This window comes from Spermophilus citellus (assembly GCF_964194105.1).
Source record: "Spermophilus citellus genome assembly, chromosome: 4".
NCBI lineage: Eukaryota > Metazoa > Chordata > Mammalia > Rodentia > Sciuridae > Spermophilus > Spermophilus citellus.
Window position 1 is genome coordinate 156,544,631 of NC_138185.1, and position 21,055 is coordinate 156,565,685.

The 21,055-nt window shown below is 34.8% G+C and overlaps 1 protein-coding gene across 3 annotated transcripts in view; it reads left to right on the forward strand.

Moving 5' to 3' along the window:
• The window catches only part of SLC38A6 (solute carrier family 38 member 6), a 64,677-nt gene that overhangs the window by 16,746 nt on the left and 26,876 nt on the right, over window positions 1-21,055 (forward strand). For all 3 annotated transcript variants that reach the window (XM_081288972.1, XM_081288973.1, XM_081288974.1), the window contains 2 exons: window positions 10,554-10,606; window positions 14,129-14,168. In XM_081288972.1, coding sequence (XP_081145098.1) covers window positions 10,554-10,606; window positions 14,129-14,168 — 93 coding nt within the window. The remainder of the gene's footprint in view (window positions 1-10,553; window positions 10,607-14,128; window positions 14,169-21,055) is intronic.

Consider the following 21,055-nt stretch of genomic DNA (forward strand, 5'->3'; position numbering starts at 1 on the left):
ATAACAATGTGTCTTGGCGTTGGTCTACTGTGATTTTGTGTGCTCGGTGTCCTGTATGCATCTTCAATTTGTATATCTGTTTCCTTTTTTATTTCTGGAAAGTTTTGTGTAATTATTTCATTCAGCAGGTTATTCATTCCCTTGGTTTGAATCTCTGTACCTTCTTCTATCCCGATGACTCTTAAGTTTGGTTTTTTTATGTTATCCCATAACTCTTGGATGTTTTTCTCGTGATTTTTTACCAGCCTTTCTGAGTTGGCTAGACTCTTTTCAAGATGATATATTTTGTCTTCATTATCTGACGTTCTGGCTTCTACTTGCTCCACTCTGTTAGTGATACTCTCAATTGAGTTTTTAATTTGGTTTATCGTTTCCTTCATTTCTAGAATTATTGTTTGATTATTTTTTATAATCTCTATCTCCTGATAAAGATGCTTAACTTCTTCTTTTATCCGTTTATGTAATTCATTCTCAATGTGTTCTTTCGCTGCTTGAATTTGCTTTCTCGTATCCTCTTTCAGGTTCCATTCCATCTGTCTAAGGTGTTCCTTGAGTTCTTTATATGACCATTTTTCTGATGACTCTAGGTCCTCCTGAATATTTAGGCTTTCCTGCATTGTTTGTACTCCTTTTCTTCCTTGCTTTTTCAAGTTGCTCATGTTACTTCTTGTTCTGTTTGACTGCTGAGTTACTGTTTACTCCTATAAATTTATTTGATGCTTGGGAGAAAAGGTATTAGAAGGGAAGGGAAGAAGTCACTAAAGAGGGCTGGGGATGTGGCTCAAGTGGTAGTGCGCTCGCCTGGGGTGCGTGCAGCCCAGGTTCGATCCTCAGCACCACTTACAAAGATGTTGTGTCTGCCGAAAACTAAAAAATAAATATTAAAATTCTCTCTCTCTCTATCTCTCTCTCTCTTTAAAAAAAAAAAAAAAGTTAAAAAAAAAAGAAGTCACTAAAGAGAATGAGAGTAAGCAGGTAGAATTCAAGGAAGGGGGAATAAGAAAATTGAAAAGAAATGAAAAGACAAAAGAAGAAAAAAATATAGGAAATAAAAAAAGAAAAAAATTTTTAAAAATAATAATAAAAAAATAAAATTAAAATTAGAAGAAAAAAAATTTTAAAAAAAGTGTAAAAAAAATTTAAAAAACAACAAGAAAAATGAAAATGAAAGAAAAAACCCAAATCAAAAAAAAGAGAAAAAAAAAAAACTAATAAATGCAGTCTTAGAGTTTGATTAACTTCTATTCCAGTAGGTGGCGCTGTGTCCACCAGGCCAAGTTTCTCCTGTCAATACGTGGGAACCAATCACTGTGCAGCAGCTCCTTCTCCCAGACTGGGCGAGTCTCCAATCCTGAGTGCCTAGGGCCTCCTCTTGTGTCTAGTCACTTCCCCACTTTTCCTCTAGCCAGGCCCCTCTCACGGGTGCTGCTCACCACAATACTGGCTACACGCCAGGTCTGCTGCTCCCAAGAGCCCTGTTTTCATGAATGACTGGGCATACTCTCCCAGTTTGCCATTCCCTCACACCCTAAGTTTGTAGAGCTTGGGGCTGAGAATCCTCAGCGAATTTTACTTGTCCTCCGGTAGCCACGCCCCCGGTAGCTGGTGCAAGAGACCTCAGTTGTCAGCACTGGTGGGAGTGGTAGCTGGGAGTTTCGCGTCGCGGGTCCCGCGCCACGTCTGATTCCCTCGGTCTGGCTGTCGCGCTCACGGGAGAGCTGGGGGGAGCCCTTAAGGGAGAGCTGGGAGGGGCCCTTAAGGTTTCCCCGACGTGTGGAGAGGGAAGGTTAGGGAATTACACACCTGTAGCCGCAGGTTTCAATGAAGTTATCTCCTCCACCGCAGTCTGGTGACGTCAGTTCTCTGCCATGGTGGTATCTCTTCCCAATGGCAACAGTTCGTTTTCCTTTGCCGGGTGACCAATGCAACGGGTGGGTCCTTAGTGTCTCTCCCAAGCCCCATTTCAAACCTGTGGCCACTACCTATGAAGGCTCGGTTGGCATTTACCTCCGTAGGAACAGAAGGGCTGACCAGTTGTTTCAGCCGGATGGATTAGTGCTGAGTCACAGCTGTTTGTCTGCGGGAAGCAGGTGAACGGGAGCTTGAATTCAGCCGATCCGGGCTCGGTGTGTGTTCTGAGAGGCCCAGACTGTTCGCCCCAGATCCACGTCAGTTCAGCATTGCCTAGTGATCCTGGGCAAACAGAATTTAGATTGTTTACGACTCCCTATGCCCGCACAGCTGAAGAGGTCAGAGACTTGATCTCTCTGCGCCCGCCGCCATGTTGGAATCCAGAATTGCCTGTTCAATGGATGGAAAGGGGAGCATTTAACACAATTGGCCAAGGGTTGACCCATGAAGTGTTAACTCCCACGTACTCCAAGGCTTGCTTCTACACTGGAATGGCTGAGTAGATTTCAAGGAGTGTCCAGCATCAGCAGAGAAGCCCAGGAACAGTGTGAGAGATAGATAGATTTTTTTAATATAGTTTATAAGATAAAGTATTTACTATCTACATGACATGTTGGACTTTTGACATACCGTTTCTCAGGAAAGCTGACAGTTGCTAGGATTTTTTTATTTGGTTCATTTAGTTTGGTTTTGCCCAGAATTAGTCTGGGTGTCATAGAAAGGCCATGGATCACTTTAGGGTCAAGATGAATAACATTCAGCATTGTGAGAGGCACACAAGAACTGAAAACAACTGAAATATAACAGATTCATGTTTCCCAAATCATAGCTCACTGTGGACATTTGCTGATCATTTGGAATGGTAGTCAGCTGTCCAAACTCTATTTTAATCTCATTTTCTTTTGATTAGTGAGCCAACAGACCACAGTTAATCAAGTGGGCTCATTATGTGGCTCTGTCTTCAGTGCATTACTGTTCCTGTCTCATCCGTTTGATTATTGAGTGATTCTCAGCTGGGTTTGATTTTTCTCCACCAGGGCATTTGGCAATGTTTGAAGATATTTCTGATTGTCATAACTAGGGATGGGCAGATGGCAGGGATGAGGCACTTTTGGCATCTTGTGGGTAAAGGTCAGGATTACTGCTAAACTCCTACAGTACGCAAGACAGCCCCCTTTAACAAAAAAAAAAAAAAAAAAAAAAATTATCTGGGCCAAAAAGTAGTGGCAAGGTTGAGAAACCCTGGGTTCGACTGTGTGTGCTCTACTCAGGTGCTCTACTCCTGATTTTGGAATTATATCAGGAATCATTTGTACGTGCTTTGATGTTGGAGTAAATGCTTCCTTGACAGAGGCTAAACTTTTTGTTATTGGGCCATAGGGAAGGATTGGGTGTGAGTCCTTCTAGGGTTAAATTTTTTAATTTAATTTTTTATTTTTATCAAAAGTATTATATGCTAACATATACACACATATGCACTTATGTATGAGCAATTTCCTACCCTTTCTTTCCCATCTCTCTTATATTTCCCAGAGTTAATTTAAAAATGTTGTCTTTCCAAGTCTAGATAATAACCCTCGTTATATGTTGATTTAAGAGATAGTCTGTTTGTTACAAATAATAAGCATTTAGCTCAAATGCACTAATATCTCCCTTTTTCCTTTATAATCTTTATTAGTTTCTACTCAATAGTTTGTTCATTGGTTATTTTGTAACTCCAAAAAACACATGTAATCTCTTTTTTGGTCCATCAACTTTAAATCCTATTTTCGACTCTGCCTTCTTGACATCTGTGCTCCTATCCTTTCTTTCAACTCTCCTCTCCCTATTTCCATAGTGTGTTAATTCTTTCCTTACATTATCAAGATTGACAGTATTTTCTTTGTTTACGTGATCATTTGAAGTTGTTCATGTTTATAAGTTGAATATAAAAGCTTAAAACTAAGGCATAAGTAGTTTATTGGGATCTCAGAACCCTCTCTATCCATGCAGCATTACAGCGTCTATTGCTACTTAAAAAACGGTAATATCTTAGTATTCTGTTTTCTTTTATTGTAAATAGGACTCTAAAATCATACTACAATCAGCTGGTATACTGATAATTAAAAACACAATAAGAGGGATCAGAAATGGCCACTAAATTGCATACTGAATACTCAAAATATGAATGACCCCATGGATACTATTAGAAAAAAGTTGAGAGGAAAATAATGGAAAACACAAGAAAGAAAAGAATTTCAGAATAATAAGGGCACATTCCAAATGGCCAACTTTCTGAGAGTTAAACTGTGTTTGAATAACTCATGTCCCTCCATCCAGATCCAAAGATAATATTGCTGCTTCTGAAACTTGGGCTCTGTACTCTAACCAGAGTTTATTAATTGTCCTATTTCATTGAGGAAAAAATGCAAAGCAGACAGAACACTGGAGTAACTAGCTGGAAATATTCCACTATTTCATGGGAAGCAGCTTTCCAAATGATTTCTGTGGAGGCCAAACTCTTGGTCTAGCCAAAATAGTACTAAAGTGTGCCTTGATGGTACATTAAAGAAGAAATTTTTCCCCAGTTTACTTTGATTAAGATTTATAGCTCTCTGCCTCCTCAAAACATAACATTGATTTTTTTAATATCAAAAAATAATTTCCTAAAATAGATTACTAATGATTGCTTTTAGTTATTTATTTAAGAAAGTTTGTGCCAAGTACTGCTTATATGAATTCCTGTAAAAGACTGGATTAATTTCATAGTTAATGTTATTTCTTTTCTTTAGGAATATCCTATTCATGTGATTGGTGATAATTATATCTTATTTTTTAATCTCTTAAAACATCTCTCATAAGATGTTGATCATACAAGAGCAAAAAATAATAATAGATCAAGAAATGCTTCAGTTAATAACACTAGAGAAAATTAAAATTGCAGCTTAAATGAAATCTGTCAGATATTGAGTAGAGAAAATGGAACCACTCAAGTATCGTGGGGGTCTTTCTGGGTTTTTGTTTTGTTTTATTTTTGAGCCAGAATCTCACTATATTGCCCAGACTGATCTCTAACCTGTGGGCTCATGTGAATCCTCCTTATTAGCTTCCTGAATAGCTAAACTCCAGGTGTGTGCTACCATGCCCAACTTTATGGTTTTTAAAAATAAAGTTCCATAATTTAGGCCTTAAACAACTTAGTGAAACCCTGTCTCTAAATAAAAAATTTAAAAAGGGTTGGGGATGTGGCTCAGTGGTTATGTGCCCCTGGGTTCAATCCCAATAGCAAAAAAAAAAAAAAGTTCCACTACCCCCATTATATAGGTAGTATAAAATACCTGAAAAAGAAGGGAAAAAAGAATGAAGACTAAACTATTACTGTTGCCATTTTATAAACACAGTTTTTAGTGGCTTTATATTACTCTATCAGGTATGCCTACTGTAATGTATATCAACCCTTTATTGTTATTGAGCATTTAAGTTTTGTTTATCTAGTGTATGCTATGCTGTGACAAGTATCTTTGCATCTTTCTCTGATTTTAGTCTTATTTCCTGATATAAAAGCTCCCAGGGGTCAAATGTTCTAAACATTTTAACCACTGATTGTTCAAATCAAATCGCATTCCAACCATTAATACCAGTTTATTCTGTTACCAGCATTTTAAGAAATTGCTTAAGTGACAGAACAGAACTTTAAAAAAGTGTTTCATTGGAGTTTGGTTTATATGCTGAGATGCTCCAGAAAACCATTAAAAAGCAAGGATGTGGAAATAAAGCTTTGGCTGACTGTGTACACATTTTAGTAAAGCCTCAAAGTTAAGCCAAAATCCATTATTCATATTCATGATGTCCAGGCATGGAAAAGTGCTTCTAATTTTTGCAACATAAAAGGAGTCTGATGACAGTGACAGAACTGAATGACTAACCAGACATGCTGACTGGAAAGCTAGAATTAGGACTTGAGCACTGTACTTGTCTCCATTTAAAATTTTATTTTTCTAATTTTATGTTTTTACTTTCAGTTTGAGAATTTGTTGTCCTTAGTGATATTTTTATAAAACTGAAAAATAATAGAACCAGAGAGCAAGCTTGAGATTGCTAAAATGTCTGAAGTTGCAATTTAAATTGTCTTCCTTAATCTACTAGTTTGATTATATTTCCTGGAACAGTGAAGGTTGCATATCTATTCTTTTCAGATTCTTTTGTATTAGGATTGTTTGGTCATAATAAAGCTATTTAGTTTTCATGTTTACTAAATATGCATTCTATACTTATTTTCTGCTATTTAAAAGTAAAACAGGGCTGGGGGTGTATCTCAGTGGTTGAGCTATTGCCTAGTACTATCAGGTCTTAGTTTTAATTCCCACATCCCTAAACAAATATACAAATAAATAAATAACCCTAGTGAAACTCTTTGATGAGTTAAACTCTTTGATGAGTATTTTCTTGATAACTTACAAACAGATTAAATCTTGCAAAATAAGTCATTTGAAAAGAAGATATTTGATATATTCCCATATGTAACAGAAAAGCTTCCTTGCTTTAAATTCCTGGAAAAAAAATTATTCTTGGGGCTGGGGTTGTGGCTCAGCGGTAAAGCACTCACCTAGCACATGCGAGGCCCTGGGTTCAATCCTCAGCACCACATAAATAAATAAACAAAATAAAGGTATTGTGTATAACAAAAAAGTAAAATATTAAAAAAAAATAAAAAATTATTCTGAAGAATAATGAATTGGTCAAAATATATTGTTATATTGTGAGTATTACAAATGGATAACAATAAATCCCATCATTATGTTGCAAATGTAGTGTTCCAATTTAAAAAAAAAGTGGAAAATAAAAATGTAGAATCTCAGGTCCCACCCCAAGACCGACTAATTCAGCATCTCCGAGAGGGGACTTTCCAAAAGAAAAAAGAAAAAGAAAACAAGAAGAAAGAAAAAAAGAATGAACACATTTAATTGTAATATTATAAGAATGCTAAAAACAGTGATATTTCTTTAATCTCATGGCTCAGTGACAGATCACAGATATTCTGGAGACTTGGTTCACATAATATAAAATCTAATAAAATTACCTTTTTAATGCCAAATTAGATGCATGTTAACGTGTAGACAATTTTCTGGTTTAATGTATGTACCAAGTCTGACTGGAATGTTAAGTATAAGGAATTGTGCCTATATATAATGTTGTCAATTAGGTTTAAGAATGTTAAAACAGACTAGTAAAAATTTATTGATTAAAATAATGATTACTTTTTATAATGATATTTACTTTAAAATGTGTGTATTTGAAGCAAAGAATTTTGGCCTTTCACATAGGAGGGAAAATGCCAGTCCTAAAAGTTTCGTAATTCTGCTTTTTAATTTTGTGTTTTAAATATATCAAAAATTGGGCCGGGGTTGTGGCTCAGTGGTAGAGCACTTGCCTAGTGTGCATGAGGCACTGGGTTCGATTCCCAGCACCACATAAAAATAAACAAATAAAATAAAGGTATTAAAAAAATAATTTAAAAAGATCAAAAATCTACCCTTATAAAATTATTATTGAAATCTTTGACTATTAAAGCATAAAGATTTCTATTTGTAATTAAATTATATATCCCAAATTCAAAACTAAATTATACTTGTGTACTGTGTTTAGCATTAGGTGAATACATTTTTTTTTTTTTTCAGTACCAGGGATTGAACTCAGGGGCACTCAACCACTGACCTACATCCCCATCCCTATTTTGTATTTTATTTAGAGACAGGGTCTCACTGAGTTACTTAGCACCTCACTATTGCTAAGGTTGGCTTTGAACTTGTGATCCTCCTATCTCAGCCTCCCGGTCTACTGAGATTACAGGTGTGTGCCCCTGCCCCCGGCTTCCATTTTTTAAAATAGCTGTATCATCCAAAAAATTTTTTCAAAGGATTTTTCAAATCCTTTGATTACCCTGATAATAGATTAAAATTGAAATATTTTTTCTTAATTACTAAAACTCCATATTTTTTAATATTGTACTATTTTCTTTCTGAGTTTATATTATAATCTATAAAGGTCATATATTTTTTACAAATGTTTATTTGTATATACCTGGAAGTTTTTAGTTATGAAAGTACAAATGAATATTTTGCTGATAAAGTGGAAGTTGACAAGAAAACCCATGTTTATCTTGAACAGTTTATTAAAACTGGGTTTAGGAAATGATGAGCTATATCTTTGGCCAATGGGAGATGTGTATTATTGTACCATGCCTTAGTATTTGCTTCTCTTTAGCATAAGCACTATGAGTTTATGGACTTTTTTTTTTTAAATGGGGAGTTTAACGTAGGGGCACTTAACCACTGAGCCACATCCCAAGCCTCCCCCTTTTTTATGCACTTTTCACACTATAGTATTATTATATAAATGGTAGCACTACTAACTTAAACATGAAGCTATATGGACTAAGGATGTAATTTGGTTCCTTTATGAGCCATTTAATTTTCATCTTTTTAATGAATACATTGCTTGAATGTGTGAAATAATAATGTAATTTATTGTTCTTTTATGATGAAGAAGAGTATATGCCCTACTAATTGTTGGATAAAAGTGTCGCTTCCCACCGTTAATACATTATTATCATGCTAGACACCTGGAAAAGTGAATGTCTTTGAAAGTATTGTACAACTTTAATACTTTATCTAACTTTATTTACATATCCAGTTTGGGGAAACTTTTGCAGTGAAAACTTAAATTTGTACAATGTGTATGCAAGTACTGTATAGGGAGAAGTGGGATATTAAGTAATTATGCCATTTGAATTCTTACAGCCTGGATATTGGTTAAACAACCTTGAGATTTGCTACATATTCTAGGAGGACTCTGTCCTTATAAACCACTGGTCTTCAAAAATTCCTACTAAAGTTGTTACTTCTAGCAGGGCCCATGGTACATGCCTATAATTTCAACTACTTGGGAGGATGAGGCAGGAGGATTAAAAGTTTAGGGCCAGCCTGGACAATTTAGGGAGATACTAATTTTAAAAAAGTCACTACTTCTGCTTTAAATTTAGTGTGATCATCCAGTAGTTTTAGGACAGGTGAACCCAAGCCACTAGGAGTTTGCAGAATTAATATTGAAAGTGTTTGAGCAACTGTCAGTATTTCAGAACACTTAAGAGAAATCACAAATTGACCCATGACCAGCCTATACATTTTATTTAAAATAGATGCAGAGGGGATGTCAGGTAGATACATAGATGATTGCTAGTTGGTAACCAAAATTACTGTGTTGACAATGGTTACCTTATTACTGATCAGAAACTTTTGCTTAATAAAAATGGGAAATAATTATTATGTGCCATTAGAGAGACAAAATCTTTTAGAATATGAAATACATTAATAAAAGGAGTCCTTGGTGATTTTTTTTAAAGGAGAAATCATCACTGTTGAATAAAAGGACATGAAAATCACAGGCATTGTGGATTATATTTTGGGTTGAAAATTAAAGATTTAATGAAGAAATTTATCAAAGACTTTTTAACAATAAACAAAGGAGTTTGTTTTTTTCTTTTATTCCTTTTATTCTTTTTAGATATACGTTACAGGAGAGTATATTTTGACATATATACATGGAGTATAACTTTTTCTAATTAGGATCCCATTCTTGTGAAATTCCACAATATGGAGTTTCACTGGTTGTGTATTCATATATGAACATAGGAAAGTTATGTCCAATTCATTCAACTGTCTTTCCTATTCCTGTCCCCCTTCCTTTCCCTTCATTCCCTTTTGTCTAATGCCGTGAATTTCTGTTCTACACTGCCCGCCCATTGTCTGTTAGCATCCGAATATCAAAGAGAATATTTGGCATTTTGTTTGGGGGGGATTGGCTTATTTCACTTAGCATGATAATCTCCAGTTCCATTCATTTACTGGCAAATGTCGTAATTTTATTCTTCTTTATGGCTAATGTTTATGTATCACATTTTCCTTATCCATTCATCTATTGAAGGATGGTTCTAAAGCTTATCTGTTGTGAATTGAGCTGCTGTAAACATTGATGTGGCTGCATTGATGTATGCTGATTTTAAGTCTTTGAGGTATATACCGAGGAGTAGAATAACTGGGTCAAATGGTGTTTCCATTCCAAGTTTTTTGAGGAATTTCCATACTGCTTTCCAGGGTGTACCAATTTTCAGCCCTACCAGCAACGTGTGAGTGTACCTTTTCCCCAACATTTATTGTTACTTGCATTCTTGATAAATGCCATTCTGACTGGAGTGAGATGGAATGTCAGTGTAGTTTTAATTTGCATTTCTGTAATTGCTAGAGAAGTATAACTTTTTAAAATATATTTGTTGACGGATTGTATTTCTTCCTCGTGAAGTATCTGTTTACTTCCTTTGCCCATTTATTGGTTGGGATATTTGTTCTTTTGGTATTAATTTTTTTAGTTCTTTATATATCCTGGAGATTAATGCTCTAAAGACCTTTATATAAAATACCTAATTAAGTTCACCTTTCTTTCTATTACCTTTATTTATTTTTTCCTCATATTTATGTCTAGTTCTGATGGGCCTGAATCCTAAAAATTATACTCTGCTTAGTTTGTAGTAGAATACCTTTGTTTCCTTGAAGACTTGATACATAAATGGTTTGTGTAAAAATGAAAATGATCATTTCTCTTAACAGCTGTAACATCTTATGAAGATCTTGGACTTTTTGCATTTGGATTACCCGGAAAGGTAATTTTATTTTTTTCTTATTGTGTCCAAAACCAAAGAGGCATTTTCTCCTTCTATTTCAAATTAAGAGATAAGTATATATAATAGAAAAACATTTTGGGAATAAAGGGAAACAAAAGTTTTTTAAAAAAGAAGAAAAGAAAATGATGGGAGCAGGAAGAGAGAACAGTGTATGTGCCCTTACTAAAAATGCATTAATACTAAAAATACATCAATACACTTAATTCTTTGCTTAAATCTTTTAGTATATTTTATTCTTTTTTTTTTTTTTTTTTTTTTTGGTACGAGGGATTGAACTCAAGGGCACTCAACCACTGAATCATATTCCCAGCCCTGTTTTGTATTTTATTTAGAGACAGGGTCTCACTGAGTTGCTTAGTACCTCGCTTTGCTGAGGCTGGCTTTGAACTTGTCTCAGCCTTTTGAGACACTGAGATTACATGTGTGTGCCACCGAGCCCAGCTAAGGATCATAGAATTTGAGAGTTAAACAATCCTGAAAGATTACCTAACTACCCCATCATTTATAGGTGAGAAAATTAAGGGCTAGAGCAGTTAAAAGGTTTCATTTTTTTATAACATTATTTTGTTTATTAATTTTTTTTATGTGGTGCTGAGGATCAAACCCAGTGCCTCACATATGCAAGGCAAACACTCTACACTGGGCTACAACCCCAGCCCAAGGGTCCTATTTATCAACAATTACATAAAGCCAATTCTACAACCTGTGACTACAGATTATAAATCTGCTGCATTTCCTACTTAGAATAAAAAAGATGACAGCAAAATTTAGTGGCACTCATTTTTGATAGGTATTCTCATTTCAGAGCTAGGGAAAAACGTTATCTTTTTTCACAGATTATCAGGAGTTGAGTGTTGCTATCAGTATTATAGTACTTTTTTTTCCCCCTGAAGAGCTAATCATACTTCTAGAACCCATATTTATGTTGGTTCCAAACAGAAATTTTTCTGTTTATGAATCTGTTTTTGTATTTTTGTTTGCTTGTATTTTTTTAATTGAAAACCAAAATTTGTACATATTTACCATGTATAGAATGTTATGAAATATATATACAGATTACAGAATGGCTAAATTAAGTAACATATGTCTCACCTCACATACTGTTTCTTTTGCTTTTAATCTAAAAGGGTACCTTATTTGTAAATGGCTAACCTAAGTTATTGATCCCCCATGCTGGCCTTGAACTTCCAATTCTCCTGTGTCAACCTCCCAAATATCTAAGATTGCAGGTGTATGCCACCACATGCAGCTAAATTAACTTCTAAGGAGTGAGTATGGGAGGAAAAAGATACAACTATATAATGGAGAGGGGGAAAAAAAACTTGTACTTATATTCCAATTAACTTTGTTTTTAAAGTATAAAAGGGAATGTTTAAATCATATAATAGGTGGCCTCATGGCTTAGACCTTAAAAACTTGAAATTTTCCCAAAACAGGAAATATGTTACTTGAGGGTAAAGGATTGTATTCATCATCCCTGGTAACAGGTTCTCTTTCCTAAAATCAAGAGGTTTAGTGTAATCAGTGATGAATTTAATACAGCTAGTTTAATCAAAGAATAAGGACCAAAAAAGTTACTATATAAGAAAACTCCCCAGTTAATGTGATCTGTAAACATGAATCTAAGTGTGATCACTGATCACTGTCATTTCATATTAGTATTTCATGCATCCTTGGGCAGCACCAATCTAAAAGAAGATTAATGTATTGAGTCTCCTTTTCATAAAACTCTAGAGCTTTTGCAATATTACTTTAATATGTGCACCCAGTTCATAATAGGCAGGTTCACTAGACAGAGCATACTTTGGATGAGGAATTATTATTTGTTTGTGTTTCTTTTCCACTTCCACAAGTGAGTTGAAACTTTCCTATTGTCTCTAGATTTCATATAAATATGATACAAGATAGTATTCTGAGAATCAGTTGTTTTGAAACATTTTGAAATTTTAAGGAAGATTTCAAAAAATGTCTCTAAATTGATGTATTTACTTATCAGATAAATATTTATTGAATAGATACCATGCCCTGCATTGGGCTAGGCACTGAAGATGGCACATTCATCTGGCTTTGTAGATATTAAATGCTTAAATTCAGCTAAAGAATGGAAAAGTAATTATTAAGATGTTATTACTTCTTTGCAATATATTGATAGACAATATATTCATGATAGACAATACATTCAAATATTATATGTGTGTGTGACAGTAGGTATAATTTGTACTGAAGATAGTGTACAGTTTAAAATAGTCTTTTCAGAAATAACAGAGTTTGAAACTAATTTTTAAGTGGGTTGAGATGCAGAGTTCCCTCTGGAAAACATTAGAATGGTAATTACCATATCCCTAAAGACACTTTGCCAGATTTTCAACTCAATATCACTTCTCTGCAGACTCCAAGGCCTTACCTTTGATTGTTTCCAGGACAGACAAATTTTGTGTCACTGATGGAATTCCTAATAGAGATGGGCCTGACAGTTGATCTGTTCCCACTTCATGGAGGACTGAATGATGTTAGATAGATCCAAACATCCCTTGATGATTGCAGTCCACCAAGATTTGAGTCCTCAGAAAGCTCAAATGGAAGTGCAATGTTTTCCTCTGAATACATCTTATCACCAGGGATGGACAAAATGTTCGTTGAGTTTCCTAGAGGTCTTATCAAAGATCATAAACTTGCAATCCTGCAGCCTGAACTAGTCCTCAGGCATATCAAAATTTTTTTATTTTTAATATGTTGCCAGCTGATAATCATAAAAGTTTGAAAAACATTGATTTCTGATTTTCCTTTAAAAATCAGAAGATCTGGCTACACTGGATGCGTGTTCTCACATATCATCAACTCACCAGACCTGAGTAGCAAAACTGTTCCATTTTGAAGGGGGAGTTCTCCAATAGACTACAGTTTTCACTACTTTCTATTTTCTTACACTCAGCTTACTTCACTTGAAACATTTTGTCTATATTTTCAGGGTATGAGAATGTTTTTGCTCTGGAGTTTTCTGCTATAGACTTTATTAATCCCTGGCATAGAATTTTCAAAAGCTAGGAGTATGCCAAGCTAATATACTCAGAAGGTGTATGATTTCCTTCTGTGCAGGACTACACTGGCACAGCACACTCCAAGCTATCTTGGTCGTCCTGCTAAAGTAGCGTGGTAAAACCAATATGAAAGGGACCCTGAGATTCCCCAGATTCAATTTCAGGTTTTTAACTTTGATAATCACCGATTACTAGCTTTTAACAAGTCTAACTATTCAGAAATGACTGCCAAAAAATTGAAAAACATTTTTATGGTAACTGTGAAACTATTAAAGAAAGCCTTTTTATGTAATTTTTATTAATTTTATGTATTACAAATAACTGTCAATTTATTCATTCTTGTTTCTCGTTATCATGACTTCTGCATCTATTTTATAGTATTAGTTTTTGGATTTTAATAAAATACTAATTATTTTACATAGTTTCCCCTTTTATCTTCTGAATACATTTTTTTCTTTTATAGGTGGTGGTGGCAGGCACCATAATAATTCAGAATATTGGAGGTAAGCAATTGAAAGTGTACCACTTATTGCACATAAGTGATAGAAATAATGGTCTCTCTTTGGGTGCTTGCCTCACTATACATCTAACTGGGAAAGTGATGTGTAGAGGGAAGTATCTACGGAAGCCCTGAGCATTGGCCTAATGAGAATCCTTTTTAGCAGTGCTTGTCACAAGGCTTCTAACTTCAGTTCTAGCTAAACCTTGATTGCATTCTTCTTATAAAGTCTGTGACACATCTCTAAAACATTGGCTTTCTGTGGTTGTGATAGTGATGGGATACACTTTGGAAAAACTTTCCAGACAATTCCAAAATATTTCCCCTCACTTTTATCCTCTCATAATGGACCCCCATTGGCAGGCAGTACTTTATAGTGACTGGTGTTCTCTGAGCTGTGAACAATCAGTTGTCCCATTGTAATTAAGAAATTAAAAATGATCAAGTGGTTTAAGAAATAAATTTGAAACAAATCAAAAGCATTCTCACATTTATCTTTAATTTCTATTAAAACTGATTCTATAAATGATTCCAATTTTGAGAACTATGTAGAAATAAAAATTACTATTAATTATAGATAGTTGACTGAATGTATTAAACATTTAAATTCAAAATATAGGGGCTGGGGATGTGGCTCAAGCGGTGGCGCGCTCGCCTGGCATGCGTGCGGCCCAGGTTCGATCCTCCTCAGCACCACATGCAAACAAAGATGTTGTGTCCGCCGAGAACTAAAAAATAAATATTAAAAAATTCTCTCTCTCTCTCTCTCTCTCTCTCCTCTCTCGCTCTCTCTTTAAAAAAAAAATTCAAAATATAGGAGTCATGTATGTATATGTCGGAATGAGGTTTATAGAGAGCTCAACAGTGTCTTAATTTTCTTTTATCATTGACTGGGATGCTAAATAAATGTCATTAATGTAAAAAGACAATTCATAGGGAAGGTTGACATGGATTTGTATCTTATACAAGATTGTATGGTCAAAGGAAGTTTGTTTTTGTGTGGGTTTTTTTTGTTGTTGTTGTTGTTGTTTTGGTTTGGGTTTTTTTTTTTTTGTGTGTGTGTGTGTGTGTGTGTGTGGTACTAGGGAGTGAATCCAGTGGTGCTCGATCACTAAGCCACATCCCCAGCCCTTTTTTGTATTTTATTTAGAGACATGGTCTCACTGAGTTACTTAGGGCCTCACTAATTTGCCGAGGCTGGGTTTGAATTTGCAATCCTCCTGCCTCAGCCTCCTGAGTTGCTGGGGTTATAGGCATGGGTCACTGTGCTGGGCTCAAATGAATTTAATCTTACCCTTTATAAGTAACAGTTTAAAATATTTTAAGATGACAGCTTAGTAAAGTTTAATTGAAGAGATCTGAGTTATTTCACATTAAATATTGTTCAATCTAGTTATATTTTCATTAGTTTCTTAGTCAAGAAAAAATTAACATTCCATTAATGAATTGTGTTTTCTATTGTTTTTGAATCCTGAATCTGAATGATTTAATTCTTTGAATTTCATGAAAAAAAATAGTGAGAAGAATGCTTTCTTAGATGTCATACCAAATTATCTTCTTCTAACACACACTACTTTATACTTCACTCTAGAAATCAAGAAAACTCGTCTCTTTCTTTAGGAATTTTTATAGGGGCAGTTTAGATTAGGTTGAATCATTATTTAACAAATTATGTAGAATTTTCAGTTTAGGAATTTGGTTCCAAATTCATGACCTTGCCACAATGCCCATTTTATATCTTTCTGTGTATTCCAGCTGGTCTCTTTCTTGTTTCATAATCTTGTTTAGACATGACTTTAATTTGGCACTTGCTATTATTAGATTGACATCTCCGAATATGCTTCTCTCCCTCACGTAATCTCCTCCAAGGCAAGGATTATGTATCATTTTCTCTTTCTTCTCTCAGCAACCAGCACAATACTGGAACCTGATAAACCTTTCTTGAACTGAATGGAGCCAAAATGATTTGTATGAGCTATCTCCAAGTACTTTCTAATATTTTGAATATATTTATCAAGAAGAAAAAAGGGGAATGTTACATCTATCACTAGCTTCACATATTTGAAAGGCTAAAATGAAATAATGAAAAAGAGAGGGCAAAACTGGTTCTAATAGACATCTACAAAGTAGTTGATTTGGTTTCTTCATCTAGAATACTATCTTAGTCTGTTTGGTGTTCCCTTAGCAGAATATCTCAGACTGGGTAATTTAAAGTGAACAGAAACTTTTTTGGCTTTGGAGGCTGTGAAGTCCAAGATTGAAGGGCCACATCTGGTGAGGACCCTATTGCTAGGTGAAGGTATCACATGGTGAGGTACATCAAACTTGTAGGCTTAAGCCCTTTTACAATGTACCTAAATCGTTCATGAGAATGGAACCTTTCTGACCTAAACACCTCTCACTCGACCCCACCTCCCAACACTGTTGTATTGGGGATTAAGTTTCTAAAACATAAGCTTTATAGAAAGCATTCAGACCATAGCAAATACCCTTATAATTAAACTGTGTGATAATAGGGTTGACCTATACTCCTTTAAGGTGTTCTTATTCCTGAAAACATTCAAACAGAACTGGCTTGGTCAGTTGACAGAATGTTCAAATTCAAAATCTTGAATTTGATGGTATATAAATCATCAGTTTTCCAAATTCCAAGTTAGTTGATTTGCTTATTTTAGAACTTTTTGAAAAAAATTTAGAAGCAGTCGTCGTACTTTTGTGGGGAGAAGAGGTGGTGGTACCGGGAATTGAACTCAGGGGCACTTGACCACTGAGCCACACCCCCAGCTCTATTTTGTATTTTATTTGGAGACAGGGTCTCACTGAGTTGCTTAGCACCTTGGTTTTGCTGAGGCTGGCTTTGAATTCATGATCCTCCTGCTTTGGCTTCCCAAGCCTCTGGGATTACAGGCCTGTGCCATCACGCCTGGCATTATTTAGTTTCTAGGATGAACCTCATTATTTTCTTCACATCATTTAAGTTTATTTATTTATTGAAAGCCCACTGAATAATAATCAAAAACATATTTTTACAAAGTTTTCTTATTTTTAGACAGATATGCAATATTCCTTTATTATAATGGAATCTGAAGCTTACTCTTATGGGCAGCGCACTGGGTTAAAAGTGAAGTACCTTGAATTCTGTGTACTCCAGTCTCTGCCATTGGATAGGTGTGTGTCTGAAGGAACTCATTCACTCTTCTCTTGGTTAAATTATTGGGGGTGAAAAGTATGGAGCTTAATGGAAATGGAAGGAGACCCTCATGGTTATACAAAATTACATACAAGAGGAAGTGAGGGGAAAGGGAAAAATAATACAAGGGGGAGAAATGAATTACAGTAGAGGGGGTAGAGAGAGAAGAGGGGAGGGGAGGGGAGGGGAGGGGGGATAGTAGAGAATAGGAAAGGCAGCAGAATACAACAGACACTAGTATGGCAATATGTAAATCAATGGAAGTGTAACTGATGTGATTCTGCAATCTGTATACGGGGTAAAAATGGGAGTTCATAACCCACTTGAATCAAAATGTGAAATATGATATGTCAAGAACTATGTAATGTTTTGAACAACCAACAATAAAAAAAAAAAGTATGGAGCTTAGAATCCCTTCTTATAAACATTGGGATTCTAATTTGGCACTGGGAGGCATATTAATTCAGGCATTAACATTTTAATGCAGGAACAGTCAATGAGGAGGCATCTTTATTTTCAATTAAGTGATAATATCTTAGATTAATGCTTCCTAACTCTTATCCTTTGTAACATTTAAATGTTTCTTATTCTTCTTAGTATATGATGCCCTTGGTGAATTTATGAAAAAAATTATGGGACAGGCCTTAAAAGGCAAAAATCATCATAAATTGCTCTTTGTCAATCTTTGTTGCAATGATTTTTTAGCAAAGGCCCAGTTATTCCCTCTATTTCCATATTTCATAAATAAAAGTAATTTACTAATTTATTTATATCCTAACTACTAGTACATAGTTGGCATTCAGTAAGTAGTATTTATTATAAGAAGAAAGCAAGAAATAAAAGACAGAGAGAGGGGAAAGCTAGTGATCCAGCTTAGTATCCCTTGGAGGAAAAAGTGAAATGATTGATTGTCCAGGAAGAAAAGACCACAGAGTATATAAGTGAGCATATAGTCTCTTTCAGAAAGAATCTACTGTCAGAGCTTCACAGAAAATCTCAATCCCCCAAGATCAATCAGGCACCAAGTATTAGTCACAGGGCCCTTATGAGACCTGACAAATTGATTGAAAAAAAATCAACTGTTGTCAATAATCTTTAAATTCTACAATGGAAAAAAATGCAACTCATTAAATTTAGAACTCTTATTTTAGGATTATAAGAAGCTTTGCCTTTGGAAAATGAAGACCCGTATGGTAAAATATTGCTTAAAAGTGATTCCTGATCTCCTCTCAACAGTAACAAATTAGGGCCCTGAAGCAGGCCGTTTCCAGAGGTAACCCTCTGCAGCCTGTTTTTGCAGAAACTGAGTAGCATTTGCTGAGAGCCATTGCTGCCAGGACAGAGTCAGAAAAGAGGTGTCTGGAAATTTTAATATTGAATGCTGTGGTTCGGCAAGAGAATCCTGATTTAGAGAGTTTGAATTTGATTAGCTAACCATAAAAGGATTAAGAATCGTAGCAGAAAATAAGTGTAGGTAGTTTCAAGATAGTTTCTCTTACTATGTTGCATTGATTCTTTTCCTAAAAATTAAGGTAAGTATTTACTTTCATATTCAATTTAACTCATGAGAAAGACTATTTAGTAGACTAAAAGATCACTAGAAATGAAACAGTAAACCCCATTTCATTATAGTTAAGCCAGAGAAAGTCTTATTAATTCTTACAGGTACATGATTAAAGTGAAGTCAATTTGTGTTATTTCTTATTTCTTATTTTGCCCAACTCAGAACATGGAAGTTTGAGTGGCTCCTGGGAGAATGTTAAACTACTCATTTTGTTTTTATAAATATGAAGGACTACCAGAGATAGCATATTCTTTTCTTAGTCCTTTAAAGCCTCAGTTTCTCAAAGGAGATTAAATATTTTATTGTTGTTATGTATTAGAGAACCCTAAACAGTAGTCTTACTGAAATTTCCTAAAATTGCTTAGAATGACCCAGATTTTCTATTCTGGCACAGAACACACAAACTTTGCTCTAGCAGATTTGATTAGCCCCATCAGTTTGGGAATCCATGGTTTAAAAGAAACCCACCAATCCTTTATATACTCATTTAATACAATTTCTAAATCTTATAAACAGGAAAGTATAAATAAAATCATTTTAAGTTGAGAACTATAAAAAAAATCCCAAATTCTCAGTATTTGACATATTTAAAATTTAATATTAAGCAAGTTGAATTTACTTTCTTTCTCTATTCTTGGTGGGGTGGAGGGGGAGGGTGGAGTATAGTCAAAGTAGTAAGTAGTAAGAATTAGATGTATTGTTGGATTTCAATTCCTATTGTCCCTTGGGAAATTGGGACTGGGCACGCTGTTACATCGCCATCTGCTGGTCAGTTTATCCGTAGTCAAACTGCAACTTTGGGTCAGCTGGGGCAGAATTGTGCAAAGTTCTAGAAAACACTCACTCAGAATAGAAGTACAGGAAATTCGGAAGGAAAGTCTTTTTCGAAATTACTTTCTCTGACAAAATTTACTAATAACATGTTATTTTAAAGAGGCTTACAAAACAGTGTATTTCTTAGTAATGGTTTCTTTAAAAAAAAAAAAATTATTTTTTAGGTGTAGATGGACACAACACAATCCCTTTATTTTTATGTGGTGCTGAGAATCAAACCCGGGTCCCGCCCAGCCTGTGCTAGGCGAGCGCTCTACTGCTGAGCCAGAATCTCAACCCAAGTAATGGTTTCTTTTGAAGTTTATGAGATTTTCAAAATAGTAGGTTTTCTGATCACTTTCTGTTTAAATTTAAGGTCTTGATACATGATAAAACAAAGTATTTTTTAAGGTTGTGGAGGAATACTTTCCATCATATATTTTGATTTACATTTTGCGCAAATTAGGGAAATGACATTGTTTTCGTATTTATTTAAAAAATATTTTACAAACAGAGAAATTGTATATGATTTAAGTGAGGATAGAATTTCAGTGGTATTTCTACATTTAGTGGAAGCACCAGGTTAATAAGACATGTTGAATAAACCCATTATTATCCATGACTAAAAACAAGTTTGAAATAAAATGATGTCTCTTAAATGGAAAGGCAAACTTATTATTTCCTCCCATAGTACATCTGTTTGTTTAGGGCTGACTGACTAATCCTTGTAAGAAGTTGCTGAACTCCCCCCAAGTGCTGAAAACATAATTCTATTTTTAAAACAGCTGTAAGTAATCCTTTCTTCACACATGTATTTTAACTGTTTAACAAAATGAATAATTATCTTTGTAAACTAATGATTTCTTAGGTCCAAGCTCAATAAGTCTTTCCTTTCTTAAGGTTGTATGTTTAACTAGTGACAAATTGAAAAGCATTTTCAGAGTGCTGGTGAAAAAATAGTCTCTAAGAGTATGGAGTTTGGGGTCAGAGGGATTGATTTTTGTTTTGATTTTTTTAGATTTCCAAGCAGTATTAAATCTCAAATATATGACAATAGGAAACTTCAGAACTATAATCATAGCTGTGAACGCAGTCCGATCATGGTGGTAGATGCAATAAAGTCCTGTGATGAAACAGTGAATTTTGAACTAATCACTTTGCCAAACCAGCTACAAAGTTGAAAATACATCTCAAGGTGAAATGAAAATTATAGTGTAGATAAAGCTTCTGACTAATGTCATTCATCTTTATTTTCTTTGAACCACTATTAAACTCAGCAGTTTGTTGTTTAAGTGCTAATGAAAAGAATACAAAAGGAATTCTG